Below are 18,763 nucleotides of genomic sequence, written 5' to 3' on the forward strand. Positions count from 1 at the left end.
TTGGGAACCCAAGCAACCGGTGAAATAGAATGTGCGGTTTTCATTAAGCTCGCATTGCCTCAATTAAAGAATGCAATTTAGGACTTCCGTTGGCGGCATGTAAGGAACAGTCACACACGAGGAGGCTCCCGGCAGCTGGGGCGTGTTTGGGTTCAAACTTAACTGGTTCAAAGGGATAAGGTTCTATGACTCAGGTCACTCGACAGACAGTCAAGATGCTTACAGGCACCTTGGCAGCAGGATTTCTGAAACAGCGGCAGGCTGTCTCCGAGGAGCTTCACAATTCAGTAGAAGTGGCCCGAGCTCCCTTTGGTCGGCGCTGGCGAAGACGGGTGAAACAGTAATGGCGTTACCGGGTGTGGAGGCGGCTCTCTTGAAGCAGAGTGATCAGATTGTCTCCTTGGAGGCTGAGATGGCAATGTTGGCCGGTGATAATAAAACACTGAGGGCCAAGGTGGATGATCTGGAGAATTGCTCCAGGAGACAGATCTTTCAAATTGTAGGGCTGCGGCGGGAGTGGAGGGCCCACCACCAACGGATTACATCTCAAAGATGTTTTGGGAAAATGGTGGGGAGGATGGAGGAGCCCCTCCAGAGCTGGATCAAGCCCACTGGTCACTAAGGCAGAAGCCTCGTTCCGACGAGTCGCCACAAGCAATCATCGAGAGGTTCCACAATTATCAGGAGAAGGAACAAGTCCCGAGGTGGGTGAAGGATCACCAAGACTACAAATTAGAGGGCCACCCATCTAGCTCTATCAAGATATGGGAGCGGAACAGGCTAAAATGTGAGTGGCGTTTAACAAGGCCAAGGCTGCGATGTATAACAGTGGAGTTTGGTTTGGATTGATATACCTTGCACACCTTTGAGTGATTTATGATACGAAGGACGACTATTTCAATGCGCCAGAGGATTCCTTTGTTGGGAAGCATGGGCTGGGGAGAGTTAATTGTAATTTGTATGAGGACTTTGTATTATTGGGGAGGGCACGTGGTTATGGGGACTTCTGAGGTTTTTAATCTCTTTTTCAGTTTGTCCCCATTTTTCTTCCCAAATCACTCTTTGCTAGAGTCAATAAGATGATAGCCTCATTCATTTGAGCAGGCAAGACCCCGAGGATTCGTAGGGCGTTTTGGACATTTATGGCCAGATTCTGTCGGCAGAGTAGGCTTCGTCGGATGAGATGAAGTGGGAGGGTGAACTGGGTCCGGTTGTTGATGGGGGAATGGTGGAGTGAGGCCTTTCACAGGGTCAATTCAACCTCCTCCTGTGCTAGGCTCAGCTTGATTCAGTTCCAGGTGGTGCACAGAGCGCATCTGGCCAAGACAAGGATGAGTGTTTTTTCTCGGGGGTGGAGGATAGGCGCGAATTTTGTTCTCGGGGGTAGATGAATCAAAGCCATATGTTCCGTGTGTGTCCTAAATTTGTAAGCTTCTAGGTCTCCTTCTTTAACACCATGTCAGGGATTCTTGATATCGAGCTGGAGCCTAGTACGCTGGTGGCCATTTTCTTGGTTTCAGACCTGCCAATGCTTCAGACAGGGGGTGAACACGGATGTCCTCGCCTTTGCCCCAATGGTAGTCCGGAGGTGAGTTCTGCTGGGATGAAGATCTCCTACTCCCCCCAGTGCCTCGGCCTGGCTGGGTGTCCTAATGGAGTTCCTATATCTAGAGAAGGTCAAATACATCATTAGAGGGTCGGTAGAAGGATTCTACTCAAAATGGCAGCCATTCATTTCCTTTTTCAAAGTGTTAGTCGCAGTGAGCTGTTAATGTTAGTTATATTTTGAAGGCTTGAAGTTAGTGAGGTTGTTCATTATCAATTGGGCAGCACAGTAGCACAGTAATTAGCACAGTTGCTTCACAGCTCCAGGATCCCGGTTCCAGGTTCAATTCCCGGCTTGGGTCACTGTCTGTGTGGAATCTGCACGTTCTCCCTGTGTCTGCGTGGGTTTCCTCCGGGTGCTCCGGTTTCCTCCCACAGTCCAAAGATGTGCAGATTAGGTGGATTGGTCATGCTAAATTGCCCTTAGTGTCCAAAAAAGGTTAGATGGGGTTACGGGGCTGGGGTGGAGGTGTGGGTATAGGGTGGAGGTATGGGCTTGGGTAGGGTGTCCTTTCCAAAGGCTGGTGCAGACTCAATGGGCCAAATGGCTTCCTTCTGCACTGTAATTCTATGATTCTATGATTTTAATTGTGATACTCATGCATTGTACCTTGTTGTATTTGTTGTTTATGTGGATTTATTTTTGTTATTATGAAAAATGTCTCCAATAAAAATATATTTAAAAAAAGAATGAAATCTAGACAGACATTGTCCAATCAGTCCTGCAGAAAGAAGCAAGGAAGGCTTATCATAGAAACCCTCCCATCGGGCCAACAGCTGAATGACATGAAAAGGCAAAACTGTCAGAAGTACCACAGGCTCTTTGAACTGGGAGAAATCTTTTTTTCCTTCATTCATGGGATGTGGGCCTCACTGGCTGGGTCAGCATTTATTGCACAGCCCTAATTGCCCGTGGGGGGGTGGTGATGAGCTGCCATCTTGAACCACTGCAGTCCGTGTGATGTAGGTACACCCACTGTGCTGTTAGGGAGAGATATCCAGGATTTTGACCCAGTAACCATGAAGGAATGGCAATATATATTTCCAAGTCAGGATGGTCAGTGACTTGGAGGGAGCCTCTAGGTGATGGTGTTCCCATGTATCTGCTGCCTTCATCCTCTAGATGGTAGTGGTTGCGGGATTGGAAGGTGCTGTCTGAGGGATATAGAACATAACAGAACATAGAACTGTACAGCACAGTACAGGCCATTCGGCCCATGATGTTGTGCCAAACTAAGATCAAATCAACCTACTCCCAATCATTCTAGTGCACTCCATATGCCTATCCAATAACCACTTGAAAGTTCCTAAAGTGTCCGACTCCACTACAATAGCTGGGAGTGCGTTTCACGCCCCAACCACTCTCTGAGTAAAGAACCTATCTCTGACATCCCTCCTATATCTCCCACCCTGAACCTTATAGTTATGACCCCTTGTAACGGCTACATCCACCCGAGGAAAAAGTCGCTGAACGTCCACTCTATCTATCCCTCTCATCATCTTATACATCTCAATTAAGTCACCTCTCATCCTCCTTCGCGCCAATGATAAAAGCCCTAGCTCCCTCAACCTTTCCTCATAAGGCCTACCCTCCAATCCAGGCAGCATCCTGGTAAATCTCCTTTGCACCCTTTCCAATGCTTCCACATCCTTCCTATAATGAGGTGATCAGAACTGCAGACAATACTCCAAATGTGGTCTCACCAAGGTCTTGTACAGTTGCAGCATAACCTCACGGCTCTTAAACTCAATCCCCCTGTTAATAAATGCAAACACACTATAGGCTTTCTTCACGTCTCTATTCACTTGGGTCTCAACTTTCAGAGATCTATGGACATGAACTCCGAGATCTCTCTGCTCCTCCACATTCGTCAGAACCCTGCCGTTAACCCTGTAATCCACATTCAAATTTGGCCTACCAAAATGAATCACCTCACACTTATCAGGGTTAAACTCCATCTGCCACTTTTCAGCCCAGCTCTGCATCCTCTCAATGTCTCTTTGCAGCCTACAACAGCCCTCCACATTATCCACTACTCCACCAATCTTGGTGTCATCAGCAAATTTACTAACCCAACCTTCAACTCCATCATCCAAGTCAATGATAAAAATCACAAATAGCAGAGGACCCAGCACTGATCCCTGTGGTACACCGCTGGTAACTGAGCTCCAGGATGAAAATTTACCATCTACCATCACCCTCTGTCTTCTATGTGATAGCCAGTTACTGATCCAATCGGCCAAATTTCCCTCTATGCCATGCCTCCTTACTTTCTGCATGAGCCGACCATGGGGCACCTTAGCAAACGCTTTACTAAAATCCATGCATACAACATCAACTGCTCTACCTTCATCTATGTACTTAGTTACCTCCTCAAAGAATACAATCAAACTTGTGAGGCAAGACTTACCCCTCACAAATCCGTACTGACTATCCTGGATTAAGCTGTATCTTTCCAAATGATCATAAATCCTCAGGACCCTTTCCAATAATTTACCTATGACCGAAGTGAGACTAACCGGCCTATAACTCCTAGGGTTATACCTATTCCCCTTCTTGAACAAGGGGCAATATTCGCCTCTCTCCAGTCTTCTGGCACTATTCCTGTAAACAGTGAGGACATAAAGATCAAAGCCAAAGGCTCTGCAATCTCACCTCTCGCCTCCCAAAGAATCTTAGGATATATCTCATCAGGCCCAGGGGACTTATCTATCCTCAGGCTTCTCAAAATTTCTAGCACATCTTCCTTCCGAATATCTATCTCCTCCAGCCTACCAGCCTGTATTGCACTGTCCTCCTCAACAACATGGCCCCTCTCCATTGTGAACACTGAAGAAAAGTATTCATTTAGGGCCTCTCCTATATCTTCAGACTCCATGCATACGTTCCCACTACTGTCCTTGACCGGCCCTAACTTAGAACATAGAACAGTACAGCACAGAATAGGCCCTTCGGTCCTCGATGTTGTGCCAAGCATTGTCCGAAACCAAGATCAAGCTATCCCACTCCCTGTCATTCTGGTGTGCTCCATGTGCCTATCCAATAATCGCTTGAAAGTTCCTAAAGTGTCCGACTCCACTATCACAGCAGGAAGTCCATTCCACACCCTAACCACTCTCTGAGTAAAGAACCTACCTCGGACATCCCTCCTATATCTCCCACCCTGAATCTTATAGTAAAGCCCCCTTGTAACAGCTACATCCACCCGAGGAAATAGTCTCTGAACGTCCACTCTATCTGTCCCCCTCATCATCTTATAAACCTCTATTAAGTCCCCTCTCATCCTCCTCCACTCCAAAGAGAAAAGCCCTAGTTCCCTCAACCTTTTCCCATAAGACCTATCCTGCAAACCAGGCAGCATCCTGGTAAATCTCCTTTGCACCCTTTCCAATGCTTCCACTTCACCTTGGTCATTCTTTTATTCCTCACATAAGTGTAAAAAGCCTTGGGGTTTTCCTTGATCCTACCTGCCAAGGACTTCTCATGCCCCCTCCTAGCTCTCCTAAGCCCTTTCTTGAGCTCCTTCCTAGCTATTTTGTATCCCTCAAGTGCCCTAAATTAACCTTGTTTTCTCATTCTTAAATAAGCCCCCTTCTTCCTCTTGACAAGACATTCAACCTCTTTTGTAAACCATATATCACTCGACCATTTCCTCCCTGCCTGACAGGGACATACATATCAAGGACATATGCAGTATTTGCTCCTTGAACAAGCTCCACATCTCAATTGTGCCTATCCCTGACAGTTCCTGTTCCATCTTATGCTCCCCAATTCATGCCTAATCGCATCGTAATTACCTTTCCCCCAGTTATAAACCTTGCCCTGCCGTATGTTCCTATCCCTCTCTATTGCTATAGTGAAAGTCACCAAATTGTGGTCACTATCTCTAAAGTGCTCTCCCACAACCAAATCTGACATTTGGCCTGGTTCATTACCCAGTACCAAATTCAATGGGGCCCCGCCTCTTGTCGGTCTATCCACATACTGTGTAAGGAAACCGTCCTGCACACACTGGATAAAAACAGCCCCATCCAAACTATTCGAATTATAGTGGTTCCAATCAATATTTGGAAAGTTAAAGTCACCCATGACAACTACCCTGTGACTACCGCACCTATCCAAAATCTGCATTGCAATCTTTTCCTCCACATCTCTGTTACTGTTTGGGGGCCTAAGAAAACTCCTAACAAAGTGACCGCTCCTTTTCTATTTCTAACTTCAGCCCACACTACCTCAGTAGACAGATCTTCCTCAAACTGCCTTTCTGCAGCCATTATACTATCCTTGATTAACAATGCTACTCCTCCACCTCTTTTACCACCTTCCCTAATCTTACTGAAACATCTAAACCCCGGAACCTCCAACAACCATTCCTGCCCCTGTTCTATCCACAACTCCGTAATGACCACAATATTGTAGTCCCAGGTACCGATCCATGCTTCAAGCTCACCAACCTTATTCCTGATGCTCCTCGCATTGAAATAGACACACTTCAAACCACCTTCATACCTGCAGGTCCACTCTTGTGACCTTGGTACCTTCCTCAGTACTGTACCCTCAACTTCCTGAACTCCAGCAACGCTATCTCCTGGACTACAAATCAGTTTCCCATCCCCTGGCAAATTAGTTTAACCCCCCCCACCCCCCGAAGAGCTGTAGCAAATTTCTCTCCCAGGATATTGGTGCCCCTCTGGTTCAGGTGTAACCCGCCCTGTTTGTACAGGTCTCACCTTCCTCAGAGTGTGCTCCAATTATCCAAGTAACTGAAACCCTCCCTCCTACACCATCCCTGTAGCCACGTGTTTAACTGCACTCTCTCCCTGTTCCTCACCTCGCTAGCAAGTGGCACTGGCAGCAAACCAGAGATGACAACACGGTCTTTCCTGGCTCTCAGCTTCCACCCTAGCTGCCTGAATTCCTGTTTTACATCCCCATCCCTTTTCCTACCTATGTCGTTGGTACCGATGTGTACCACGACTTGTGGCTGCTCCCCCGCCTCCTTAAGGACCCTGAAAACACGATCAGAGACGTCATGGACCTTGGCACCCGGGAGGCAACACACCAACCGTGAGCCTCTATCATTCCACAGAACCGCCTATCTGTACCTCTAACTTATAGAGTCTCCAATAACTAATGCTCTCCTGTTCTCCCCCCTTCCCTTCTGGCCACAGGGACAGACTCAGTGCCAGAGACCTGGTCACCGTGGTTTACCTCTGGTAGCCCCCCCACCCCTGCCCCCACCCCCACCCTGCCCCCCCCCCAACAGTATCTAAAACAGTATACCTGTTATTGAAGGGAACAACTGCAGGGGATCCCTGCAGTGACTGCTTCTTCCCCCTCCTTTTAAACGTCACCCAGCTACCTTCATTCTTAGGAGTAACTACATCCCTATAGCTTCTATCTATAACCGACTCTGCCTTCCGAATGATCCTCAGTTCATCTAGATCCAATTCCCTAACACGGTCTTTGAGGAGCTGGAGATGGTGCACTTCCCGCAGGTGAACTCAGCAGGGCCACTGACGGTGTTCCTCACCTCAAACATTCTGCAGGAGGAACAATGCAGTGCCCTCTCTGCCATCCCTTCCATTTATCCACTTGACAATTACAGAGAGAGAAAAAAAAGCTTACCTGATTTTCACACTCCCCGCAGGTTAGAGGTGGTGGAAGGGTGGAGAGAGGAAAAGGAAAGAAAAGCTTACCTCACCAACTCACCACACAGTCTTTTTTTTTTGGTTAGAGGAGGAGGATGGGTGGGAGACACTACCTGTGTAGTGTCTCGGGTTTAGCCACTGCCTGAAATATATTAGTTCTAGAAACTCACCTGTCAGCAGTTTTCCACAATTCACTCCCCGCAACAGCCAATCAGCGTCGCCGCTCTGCCGCCCTCTGCAGGATACTTGCCCCAACTTGTCCCCGCAGTCTATCCTCACTGAGAGCTCCTTCTAGTCACAGTGACTGCACCTGAGGCAAATCACTCCCCGCAACAGCCAATCAGCGTCGCCGCTCTGCCGCCCGGTCCTTGGTGAGTGGATACAGTGGGTACAGTGCATCTTGTGGATGGTACACACGGCTGCTACTGTGCGACGGTGGTGGAGGGAATGAATGTTTAATGCTGTAGATAGGATAACAATTAAAGGCGCTACTTTTCCTTGATGGTGTAAAATTTCTTGAGTGTTGTTGGAGCTGCATTCATCCAGTCAAGTGGAGAGTGTCCATCACACTCCTCACTTGTGCCTTGTAAATGGTGGACAGACTTTGGGGAGTCAGGAGATGAGTTACTTGCCGTAGGAGTCCTATCCTTTTACTGCTCTGTTTTTAATATGGCTCGTCCAGTTCCATTTCTGGTCAATGGTAACACCCAGGATGTTGATATCAGGGAATTCACCGATGGTAATGCCATTGAATGTCAAGGGGGTGATGGTTGGAGATGGTCATTGCCTGGCCCATGCATGGCACAAATGTTATTTGTCACTTGTCAACCCAAGGCTGGATATGATGATTGAGAGTAGACTGATGGGTTTGGAATTATCCTGTTTTTGTGTACAGGATATACCTGCGCAATTTTCCACATTGCCGGGTAGATGCCAGTGTTGTAGCTGTACTGGAACAGCTTGGCTATGGGGGCAGCAAGTTCTGGAGCATAAGTCTTCAGGACTGTTGCCAGAATATTGTCAGAGCCCATAGCCTTTATAGTATCCAGTGCCTTCAGCTGATTTTTGATATCATGTGGAGTGAATCGAATTAGCTGAAGACTGACATCTATGATGCCGGGCTCCTCAAGAGGAGGCCGAGATGGATCATCCACTCGGCACTACTGGCTCAAAATGGTTTCAAATCTTTCAGCCTTATCTTTTGCACTGATGTGCTGGGCTCCTCCATCATTAAGAATGGGGACATGTGTTGAGCCTCTTCCTCCCGTGTGTTGTTTAATTGTCCACCACCATTCTTGGCAGGATGTGGCAGGACTGCAGAGCTTAGATTTTATCCATTGGTTGTGAAATAGCTTAGTTCGATCAGGTGTTGCCTCCACTTTTTCACACACAAATAATCCTAGGTTGTAGCTTCACAAGGTTGGCACCTCACTGTTAGATATGTAAATGTATGTGAATGGTTGAGAAAATGTTGATTTTGTTAAGTTTCTATTCTTTCATAGAATCACAGTAAATGTATCACTTTTCCCTGTTACCCATTCTTGGTTGCTGATGAGGCCCTTTCAGTAAAAATAATCCCACTCTGGGGATCTTATGGAATCAATTAACCACTTAAGAGTGTGCCTCACCCTTACTCCCGCATCATTCTCTCCATGTGTGTCTGCATTTGTATGTGTGTGTACACCTGTGTGCGTGTGTCTTTGTGTACATGTACCTGTATGTGAGTCTGTGTCTATGTGTATGTGTACCTATGTGTGTGGATGTATGTTTGATTATATATGTGTCTGTTTATCTGAGTGAGTATGTACACATGTATGTGTAATGTGTGTTCATATATGTGTGCATGTGTACATGTATATGTGCATGCATGTGTGTATTTGTGTGTGCGTTTGTGTGTATATGTGTGTGTGTGTATATGGATAGTCTGTGTGTATGTCTGTGTGCATGTGTGTGTTTGTGTATGTATGTGTATGTATGGCTGTGTATGCATGTATGTATGAATGTGTGTATCTGTGCGCATGTGTATGTGTATATCTGAATGCATGTGTGCATGTATGTATGAATGTGCTTATTCATCTCCTGGTGGTGGTAACTTTAGTTCTAACACCTGTCGGTACACAGTTAATCTTTAATCTTTTTAAACGTTCTCTCTTCTACACATTATCAGGTTTGTTTTTTATTGCTATCTTATTAACACCCTATTTAATTTATTTTTTCTCCCATTATGACCAGTCTTTCACCAAGCGGATCCTTGCCGCCACGTTTTCAACAAGGTACAAAGCTGTTTGTCATCTTCTCATTTACTTCTTGTGTAAAATTGTCTTGTCAAGAAAACTGTTGAGAATTTATTCAGTGCAGTACTTGGGTGACATCATGAAGACGACTGGAGTCACCCTGAGGTGGTGAAAGACATCATAAATGAAAGTTCTTTCTCATCAGTTCCACGGACTCTTGGATTTAAAATGGAGTCTGGTTTAAATGGATTATTCGAGAACTTTGATATCTATTTGAGATAAACTTCATTCTCATTTGGACTGTGTTGTTGAGTGGAGCAGAAATCCAACATGTAGAGAAAGCATTTGATTTGGAAGGCAAGGAATGTTGCAAGGGAAAGGATTATAAAAGTAGAGAAGTATCACTGCAGCTATACAGGGCCTTGGTGAGACCACATTTGGAATACTTTGTGCAGTTTTGGTCTCCTTATTTGAAAAACATGTACAATTGCATTAGGAACAGTTCGGAGAAGGTTAATTTGACTCATGCCTGGGATGAAGGGATTATTTTATGAAGAATGGCTGAACGCTTCTCATTAGAAGAATGAGAGGTAGAATCATAGAATTGACAGTGCAGAAGGAGGCCATTCGCTCATCGAGTTTGCACCGGCCCGAAGGTGATCTTATTATTTGAATTATTCTCCTACCAACAAAAGCCCCAGAAATAATTGTATGAGGAGCTGCTCTCAGTGGCCTGGCAACAACAACTTGCATTTATAGAGCACTTGATTGCTATCCATCAGCCCCTTGCTGAGACTCCAATGGAGGGCAGAATCAGGCTTACTTGTGATGTCCCTTGTGACCAAATGATCAGTTAATGTTGTCACGTTGATTAAATGAATAATAACCATTTGGTGGTGGTTTTTGAGGCTGCCTGAGGAAGGTGTGCTAGCTGAGAGCCACCACTGTCAGCAGGGGGATGGAAAACAAGTGAGAAAGAAATGTTACATTGTGGCAAAGTGGTAATGTCACTGGGCTCATTATCCCGAGGTGCAGGCTCATGTCCTGGGGACATGAAATTGAAAAGCTAGTCTCAGTAATGGGGACCATTGTTGATTGTTGTAAAACCTCATTTAGTTCTTTTGGGAAGGAAATCTGCTGTCTTTACCTGTTCTGGTCTCCTTGTGACTCTGGACCCACAGCACTGTGATGACTCTTACCTGCCTTCTGAGATGGTGTAACAAGCTCTGGGATTTGCTGGTTCGGCCAGCATTTATTGCCCATTCCTAATTGCCCTTGAGAAGGTAGTGGTGAGCCGCCTTCTTGAACCACTGCAGTCCATAGAGTGTAGTTCACCTACAGTGCTCTTTGTGAGGGAGTTCCAGGATTTTGACCCAGCGGCAGTGAAGGAAAAGCGATATATTCTTGGCCTTCTAGATGGTAGCAGTCACGGGTTTGGAAGGTGCCGTCAAAGGAACCTTGGTGAGTTGTTGCAGTGCATCTTGTAGGGAGTTGCACTATGTAATTAACAAGTCGAACTGCCAATAGTTCTGTAATCTCTCCAACGTGCCTTCTTCTACCTTGTAACAGCTCCAGAATAAGGTGCTTTAAAAGGAAACGGAATGAACACAAATGGCTACCAAACATTATCATCCCACTCCCACCCACCACAAAATTTTACACAATTCAAAAGTATGATTAAAAATACCTCCATGAACACAGCTCGAATGTCAGCTGGAGTGTCCAAGTCAGAACAGCATATTTGGAAGGATATTTTGGAGAGGCTACAGAGGAGATTTACCAGAATGGTTCCAAGGATGAAGGGTGTCAATAATGTAGGGGAAACTGGAGAAGTAGGGCTTGTTCTACCTCGAGCTGAGAAGATTAGGGGAGAGGTGTTGAAAATTATGAAGAGGAAATAAGGAGGAACATTCCCTGGACAGGAGCTTTGGTAACTGGAGAACATAGATTTATAGTCATTACATAGAATTGTATAGAATACACAGCACAGAAACAGGCCATTCATCCCATCCAGTTCCACAGCAGCCTCTTACATCCCAGCCAACGAACATGTCCTTCTTAACCGGCATCCCTCTTATATTTAACTCTCCTTAAATGCATCAATATATTCACAATTGACAAAATAAAGCAGAGGGACAGGAGTAGAATTGTTTGTGGCAGTTATGTTGTTATCAGGAACGCACTGTCTTAGAGGGCTAGTGGAACTTTCAAATGGATGTTGATGCTTAAAAAGAAAACCTTTGCGTTGCTGTGGGGTAAGAGCAGGTGAGTGGGGCTAACCTGATAAGATTTCTAAAGAGAAACAGAACAGACACTATATGCTGAATGGCCTCCTTTTGTGCTGTATGACACCATGAAAATCCCATCTGAGCAGGGGTGTGGTGTGTGTGCGCTTAACATTTGTCCTGTAATGTTGCCATCATACTGAGATAAGCTGACTATGCTTTGTATGCACAGAGACCATGCAATCTTTCACAAGAGGTCCCAGTGAATCCAGACCCCCGCTGCCTTTACCAGTTAATAAAGGACGACCAATACTGCCAGCACCACAAGATCAGGTATGGAAACACTGCAGCATCTTCATGTGCGTGAACGTATAGTTTTTGCAGTTATTATATTCCCTCCGATTAGCAGCAAAAACCCTTTATTGTCTGCTCCCAACTGCGGAATTGAAGCTGATACGCTCACTGATGGGGGTTTGAATGACTTGTTAAGCTGAGGCAATGTTTGAATGCAAAAGATCCAATGACAGGGAGGGAGGGGGGGGGTGCCGGGGTTATCCCCCATTCTTTTTATGGGTGTCACTGGCAAGGCCAGCATTTTATCACAGATTATCATAGAATTTACAGTGCAGAAGGAGGCCATTCGGCCCATCGAGTCTGCACCGGCTCTTGGAAAGAGCACCCTACCCAAGGTCAACACCTCCACCCTATACCCATAACCCAGCAACCCCACCCAACACTAAGGGCAATTTTGGACACTAAGGGCAATTTATCATGGCCAATCCACCTAACCTGCACATCTTTGGACTGTGGGAGGAAACCGGAGCACCCGGAGGAAACCCATGCACACACTGGGAGGATGTGCAGACTCCGCACAGACAGTGACCCAAGCCAGGATCGAACCTGGGACCCTGGAGCTGTGAAGCAGTTGTGCTATCCACAATGCTACCGTGCTGCCCTAATTTGTTACGCATCCCTAATTTCTCTTTGAACTGAGTGGTTTGTGAGGCCATTTCAGAGGGCAGTTAAAAGTCATCTATGTGAACTTCCGGTTGCGGCTCTGCGGAGCTAAGCGGTACATTCGGCGGCTCCCGCTAAAACTGACTTTTGGGCTCTCCAGAGGAGCCCCAACGGCAATTTTTTCGACGACTTCCAGTGTGGGAAGGTGAGCAAAGTTCCCCCTCCATAGTATATGGATTGGACCAGGAGTGGAGCGGTCAAAAAAGTGTATTTGGAGCAGAGAAAAGTGCGAGGGAGAAAAAACAAGATGGCAGCGGGCGGAGATCAGGCGGCATGGGTGCAGGAGCAGCAGGAGTTTCTCAGGCGCTGCTTTGAGGAGCTGAAGAAAGAGGTGCTGGCGCCACTGCTGACGGCGATCGAGGGGCTAAAGGAGACCCAGAAGGCCCAAGGGGCGGCGATCCAGGAGGTGTGGGAAAAAGCCTCGGAGAACGAGGATGAGATCTTGGGCCTGGCGGTGAAGGTGGAGGCGCACGAGGCGGTGCACAAGAGGTGAGCGGAAAGATTCGAGGACCTGGAGAACAGGTCGAGGAGGAAGAATCTTCGGATTCTGGGTCTCCCTGAAGGGGTGGAGGGGGCCGATGCCGGGGCATATGTGAGCACGATGCTCAACTCACTGATGGGGGCAGGGGCCTCTCCGAGTCCCCTGGAGCTAGATGGGGCTCATCGGGTCCTGGCGAAGAGACCCAAGACCAGCGAGCTGCCAAGGGCAGTAGTGGTGAGGTTTCACCGTTTCGTGGATAGAGAGTGTGTCTTGAGATGGGCCAAGAAAGAGCGGAGCAGCAGGTGGGAGAATACGGAGATCCGAATCTATCAGGACTGGAGTACGGAGGTGGCAAAGAAGAGAGCTGGTTTTAATCGGGCCAAGGCGGTGCTGCATAGGAAGGGGGTGAGATTTGGAATGCTGCAGCCAGCGCGATTGTGGGTCACATGTAAGGATCGACACCACTACTTCGAAACGCCTGAGGAGGCTTGCACCTTAAAACAAACTGAAAATTCGGACTCAAACTGAGGGTTTGTGGTTGTGGGGGGGGGGTGTCGGTTGTTTACAGGGTTTTAACTATGCGTAGGGAATGTTCCACGGGTTGGGTGATGGATGGGGATGGGGGAAGAGATCTGATGGGGAGACTGTGTGAGTGTGTGGGCGCCGGTGCTGGAGGGAGGGGAGGCCCAGGGATGGGGGAATTGGGATAAGGCCGCAACAGGAGCGGCGCCAGAGGGGGCGGGGCCGGCTCAGGAAAGCGCAGGCTTTTTCCCGCGCTAGAGAAGGACAGGGGGGGGGGGGTGCAGGAGTGCACACTGAATGCTGGGGAGGGGGAATTCCCACACGGGCGGGGGGGGGGGGAGTCAATGGGACGGCGGGGGAGGCCGGGGTCAGCAGGAGTCAGCTGACTTACGGGAGTGTTATGGGGGGAGCAAAATAGCTAGATACGGATCTAGCGGGGGGGGGGGGGGGGGGAGGGGGGAAATAGGGTTGCTGCTGCATTGGCCGATGGGGAACTGGAAACAGAAGAGGTGGTTGGGACGGGGGTCCCCCGTCTGGGGGACTGGAGAGTGCGGGAGGCGCGGGCACGGGACTGGCCTAGAAAAGGAGATGGCTAGTCGGCGGGGGGTGGGGGGGGGGGGGTGTGGGGGGGGGTGTGGGGGGGGGTGTGGGGGGGGTGTGGGGGGGGGTGTGGGGGGGGGTGTGGGGGGGGGTGTGGGGGGGGGTGTGGGGGGGGGTGTGGGGGGGGTGTGGGGGGGTGGTGTGGGGGGTGGTGTGGGGGGGTGTGGGGGGGTTGGGGGGTGGGGTGGGGGGGGGGAGCCCCCCAATCCGGCTGATAACTTGGAATGTGAGGGGCCTGAATGGGCCGGTTAAGAGGGCCTGAGTGTTCGCGCACTTAAAGGGACTGAAGGCAGACGTGGTCATGCTTCAGTGTAGTGGACAATGGAGGTCAATACGTGATGGTGAGCGGTAGGTTGCAGGGGGTGTGGGTGGTACTGGTAAACGTATACGCCCCGAACTGGGATGGTGCTGGATTTATGAAGCGCATCCTGGGGCGGATTCCGGACCTGGAGGCAGGAAGCTTGATAATGGGGGGGGGATTTCAACACGGTGATGGACCCAGCATTAGATCATTCCAGATCCAGGACGGGGAAGAGGCCGGCTGCGGCCAAGGTGCTTAGGGGGTTCATGGACCAGATGGGGGGGAGTAGATCCGTGGAGATTTGCTAGTCCCCTGGCCAGGGAATTTTCTTTTTTTTCTCACGTACACAGAGCCTACCCCCAGATAGATTTTTTTATTTTGAGTAGGGCGCTGATCCCGAAAGTGGTGGGAATGGAGTACTCGGCCATAGCCATCTCAGACCACGCCCCGCACTGGGTGGAGCTGGAGTTAGGAGAGGAGAGGTACCAACGCCCGCTGTGGCGTCTGGATGTGGGATTGCTGGCGGATGAGGAGGTGTGCGGGAGGGTGCGGGGGTGCATTGAAAGGTATTTGGAGGTGCAGGTGGGGGTAGTATGGGAGGCGCTGAAGGCGGTGGTCAGGGGAGAGTTCATCTCCATCAGGGCTCACAGGGAGAAGAGAGAGGGCAGGGAAAGGGAGAGGTTAGTGGGGGAGATCCTAAGTGTGGACAGGAGATATGCAGAGGCCCCCGAGGAGGGACTACTTAGGGAGCGGCGAAGTCTCCAGACGGAATTCGACCTGTTGACCACGGGGAAGGCAGAGGCACAGTGGAGGAAAGCACAGAGGGCGACGTACGAGTATGGGGAGAAGGCGAGCCGGATGCTGGCACATCAGCTCCGTAAGAGGATGGCAGAGAGGGAGATAGGTGGAGTCAAGGATAGCAGGGGAACTACGGTGCGGAGTGCGGTGAAAGTAAATGAGGCATTTAAGGACTTAAGGCATTAAGCATTATGAGGAGCTGTACAGATCTCAGCCCCCAGCGGGGGAAGAGGGGATGCGAGAATTTCTAGATCAACTGAGGTTCCCGAGGGTGGAGGAGAAGGAGGTGGCTGGTTTGGGGGCGCCAATTGGGTTGGAGGAGCTGGTTAAAGGACTGGGGAGCATGCAGGCGGGGAAGGCCCTGGGGCCAGATGGGTTCCTGGTTGAGTTTTACAGGAAGTATGCGGACCTGTTAGCCCCGTTGCTAGTGAGGACTTTCAATGAGGCAAGGGAAGGGGGGACCCTGCCCCCGACAATGTCCGAGGCGCTGATTTCTCTGATCCTGAAGCGGGACAAGGACTCCTCAATGTGGATGATGAGTTGCGGATCCTAAGGGAGTTTGGGGACTTCTCGGGCTATAAGCTCAATGCAGGGAAAAGCGAGCTCTTTGTGGTGCATCCAGGGGACCAGGGAAGAGGGATAGATGACCTACCGTTGAGGGGGGCAGAAAGGAGCTTTTGGTACTTGGGGATCCAGGTAGCTAGGAGCTGGGGGGCCCTGCACAAACTTAATTTGACGTGGCTGGTGGAGCAGATGGAGGAGGACTTAAAAAGATGGGATGTGTTGCCACTCTCGCTAGTGGGCAGGGTACAGTCGATTAAAATGATGGTCCTCCCGAGGTTTCTTTTTGTGTTCCAGTGCCTTCCTATTATGATTACCAAAGTCTTTTTTAAGCGGGTAGGTAGGAGCATCATGGGTTTTGTGTGGGCAAACAAGACCCCGAGGGTAAGGAGGGGGTTTCTGGAGGGTAGTAGGGACAGAGGAGGGCTGGCGTTGCCGAATCTGGGTGGCTGTTATTGGGCAGCCAACGTGGCGATGATCCGTAAGTGGGTAATAGAGGGAGAGGGGGAGGCATGGAAGAGGTTGGACATGGCGTCCTGCAAAGGAACGAGCCTGAGGGCACTGGTGACGGCACCGCTGCCGCTCTCACCGACAAGGTACACCACAAGTCCGGTGGTGGCGGCAACGCTAAAGATCTGGGTGCAGTGGAGACGACATAGAGGTGAGGTGGGAGCCTCGGTGTGGTCCCCGATCCGGAAGAACCATCGGTTCGTCCCTGGAAGGATGGATGGGGGGTTCGGAGCTGGCACGGGCCGGGATAAGAAGGATGGGGGACCTGTTTATAGACGGGACGTTTGCGAGCCTAGGGGCGCTGGAGAAGTTTGGGTTACCCCCGGGAAATGCGTTCAGGTATATGCAAGTGAGGGCGTTTGTGAGGCGGCAGGTGAGGGAATTCCCGCTGCTCCCGGCACAGGGGATTCAGGACAGGGTGATTTCGGGTGTATGGGTCGGAGAAGGCAAGGTTTCGGCGATATACCAGGAGATGAAAGAAGAGGACGAGGCTTCGGTAGAGGAGCTGAAGGGCACGTGGGAGGAGGAGTTGGGGGAGGAGATTGAAGAGGGTCTGTGGGCTGATGCCCTGAGTCGGGTTAATTCCTCTTCCTCATGTGCCAGGCTCAGCCTGATACAGTTTAAGGTTATTCACAGAGCACATATGACAGGGGCGAGGCTGAGTAGGTTCTTTGGGATGGAGGACAGTGCGGGAGGTGCTCGGGAAGCCCGGCGAATCACGCCCACATGTTCTGGTCGTGCCCGGCACTGGATGGGTTCTGGAGGGGTTTCGCGAAGACTATGTCCAAGGTTGTGAAAGTCCAGGTCAAGCCAAGTTGGGGGCTGGCATTATTTGGGGTGGTGGACAAGCCGGGAGTGCAGGAGGCGAAAGAGGCCGGTATTCTGGCCTTTGCGTCCCTGGTAGCCCGGCGGAGGATCTTGCTCATGTGGAAGGACGTGAAGCCCCCCAGTGTGGAAGTCTGGATAAATGACATGGCAGGGTTCATTAAGCTGGAGAGGATAAAGTGAGGGGGGTGTCTCTTTTGGGGGGGTGGGTTATTTGGGCGGGTGGGGGAGGGTTTTTTCCTAGGGGCACTTGTAAAAAAAAAGCATATGGGAGGGTTGATATGTGCGGGAGAAACCCATTGTATAAGCTCTGTATTATGTTTGATTGATATGTCTATGTTCTGTTCTGTTCTTTTCTCTTTTTCTTTTCTGTTACGGGGGGGGGGGTTTAATTGGTTGAAAATTTTTGTTGGAAAAACTTTGAATAAACATATTTTTTTAAAAAGAGTCATCTACGTCACTCAGGGTCCGGAGTCGTATGTAGGCCAAGGAAAGATGGCCAGGATTCTCCGTCCATTCACAGCAGCGGGACTCTCCGGTCCCACTGCAGCGAATGGAAGATTTGGATGAGCGCCAAATTCTCCGTCCTCGCTCGCAATGGTAGTGGGGTGGACTCACAATGGAGAATCCCGTAAATGGCAGATTTCCTCCCCTAAAGGACATTAGTGAACCAGATGGGTTTTTATGCCAATCGATTCACAGTCACCGTTACCGAGATTAGCTATATATTCCAGATTTTATAATTGAATTTAAATTGCACCAGCTGCCTTGGTGGGATTTGAACCCGTGCCCTGAGCACTGAATTACTAGTCCAGTGATATTACTAATACACCACTGTCTCTCCTCTTACTCATCCCTCAATCAATGTTACTTTAAGCACAGACCACATGATCACATTTGCAAAGATCTCTTCCCAATGTGGCAATTAATGTGGGGCTGGATTCTTCATTCATGAGACATGGGGCGGGATTCACCGTTCCCGGAGAATCCCTTCTGACGCCAAAACCAGCCTGTTTGAAGCCGGTTTTGTATCCTCCGCCTCCTACGAAATGGTGTCATCATGCGCCTCACGCATTTGGAATGATGTTAGCGGTTCACCTTAAGGCCCTCCACCGATGCTCTGCCCCTGTTGGGCCGAGCTCCTGACCGTGCGGTTGACGTGTGATCTCAACTATCGGGAACCCGGCATGGCGGACTGTGTCCAGCGACGCCATAGTCAGGAAGGAGCCGTGCTGCTGGCCGGGGGGGCTTCAGTGAGGGCTGAAGTGCACTGGTGGGAGGTGGCCAGGGGAGCACTATCTAGTAGGTCGGGTCCATGCGTGGCTGGCGTCATGTTTTACGGCGTGACCACTGCAGGTCGCCACTATGCGTATGCGCGGCCACGGACCCGACCGTTCTCTAGGCGTGTATACCATGGGAGCCGGGAGTTTTA

At 49.6% G+C, this 18,763-nt stretch overlaps 1 protein-coding gene across 1 annotated transcript in view; it reads left to right on the forward strand.

Annotated features, from left to right (window-relative positions):
- lcp2a (lymphocyte cytosolic protein 2a) overlaps nucleotides 1–18,763 on the forward strand; it is a 252,465-nt gene that overhangs the window by 214,484 nt on the left and 19,218 nt on the right. The window contains exons 17-18 of the mRNA XM_072511854.1: nucleotides 9,490–9,530; nucleotides 11,949–12,049. Coding sequence (XP_072367955.1) covers nucleotides 9,490–9,530; nucleotides 11,949–12,049 — 142 coding nt within the window. The remainder of the gene's footprint in view (nucleotides 1–9,489; nucleotides 9,531–11,948; nucleotides 12,050–18,763) is intronic.

This window comes from Scyliorhinus torazame, chromosome 7, assembly GCF_047496885.1.
Source record: "Scyliorhinus torazame isolate Kashiwa2021f chromosome 7, sScyTor2.1, whole genome shotgun sequence".
Classification (NCBI taxonomy): Eukaryota; Metazoa; Chordata; class Chondrichthyes; order Carcharhiniformes; family Scyliorhinidae; genus Scyliorhinus; species Scyliorhinus torazame.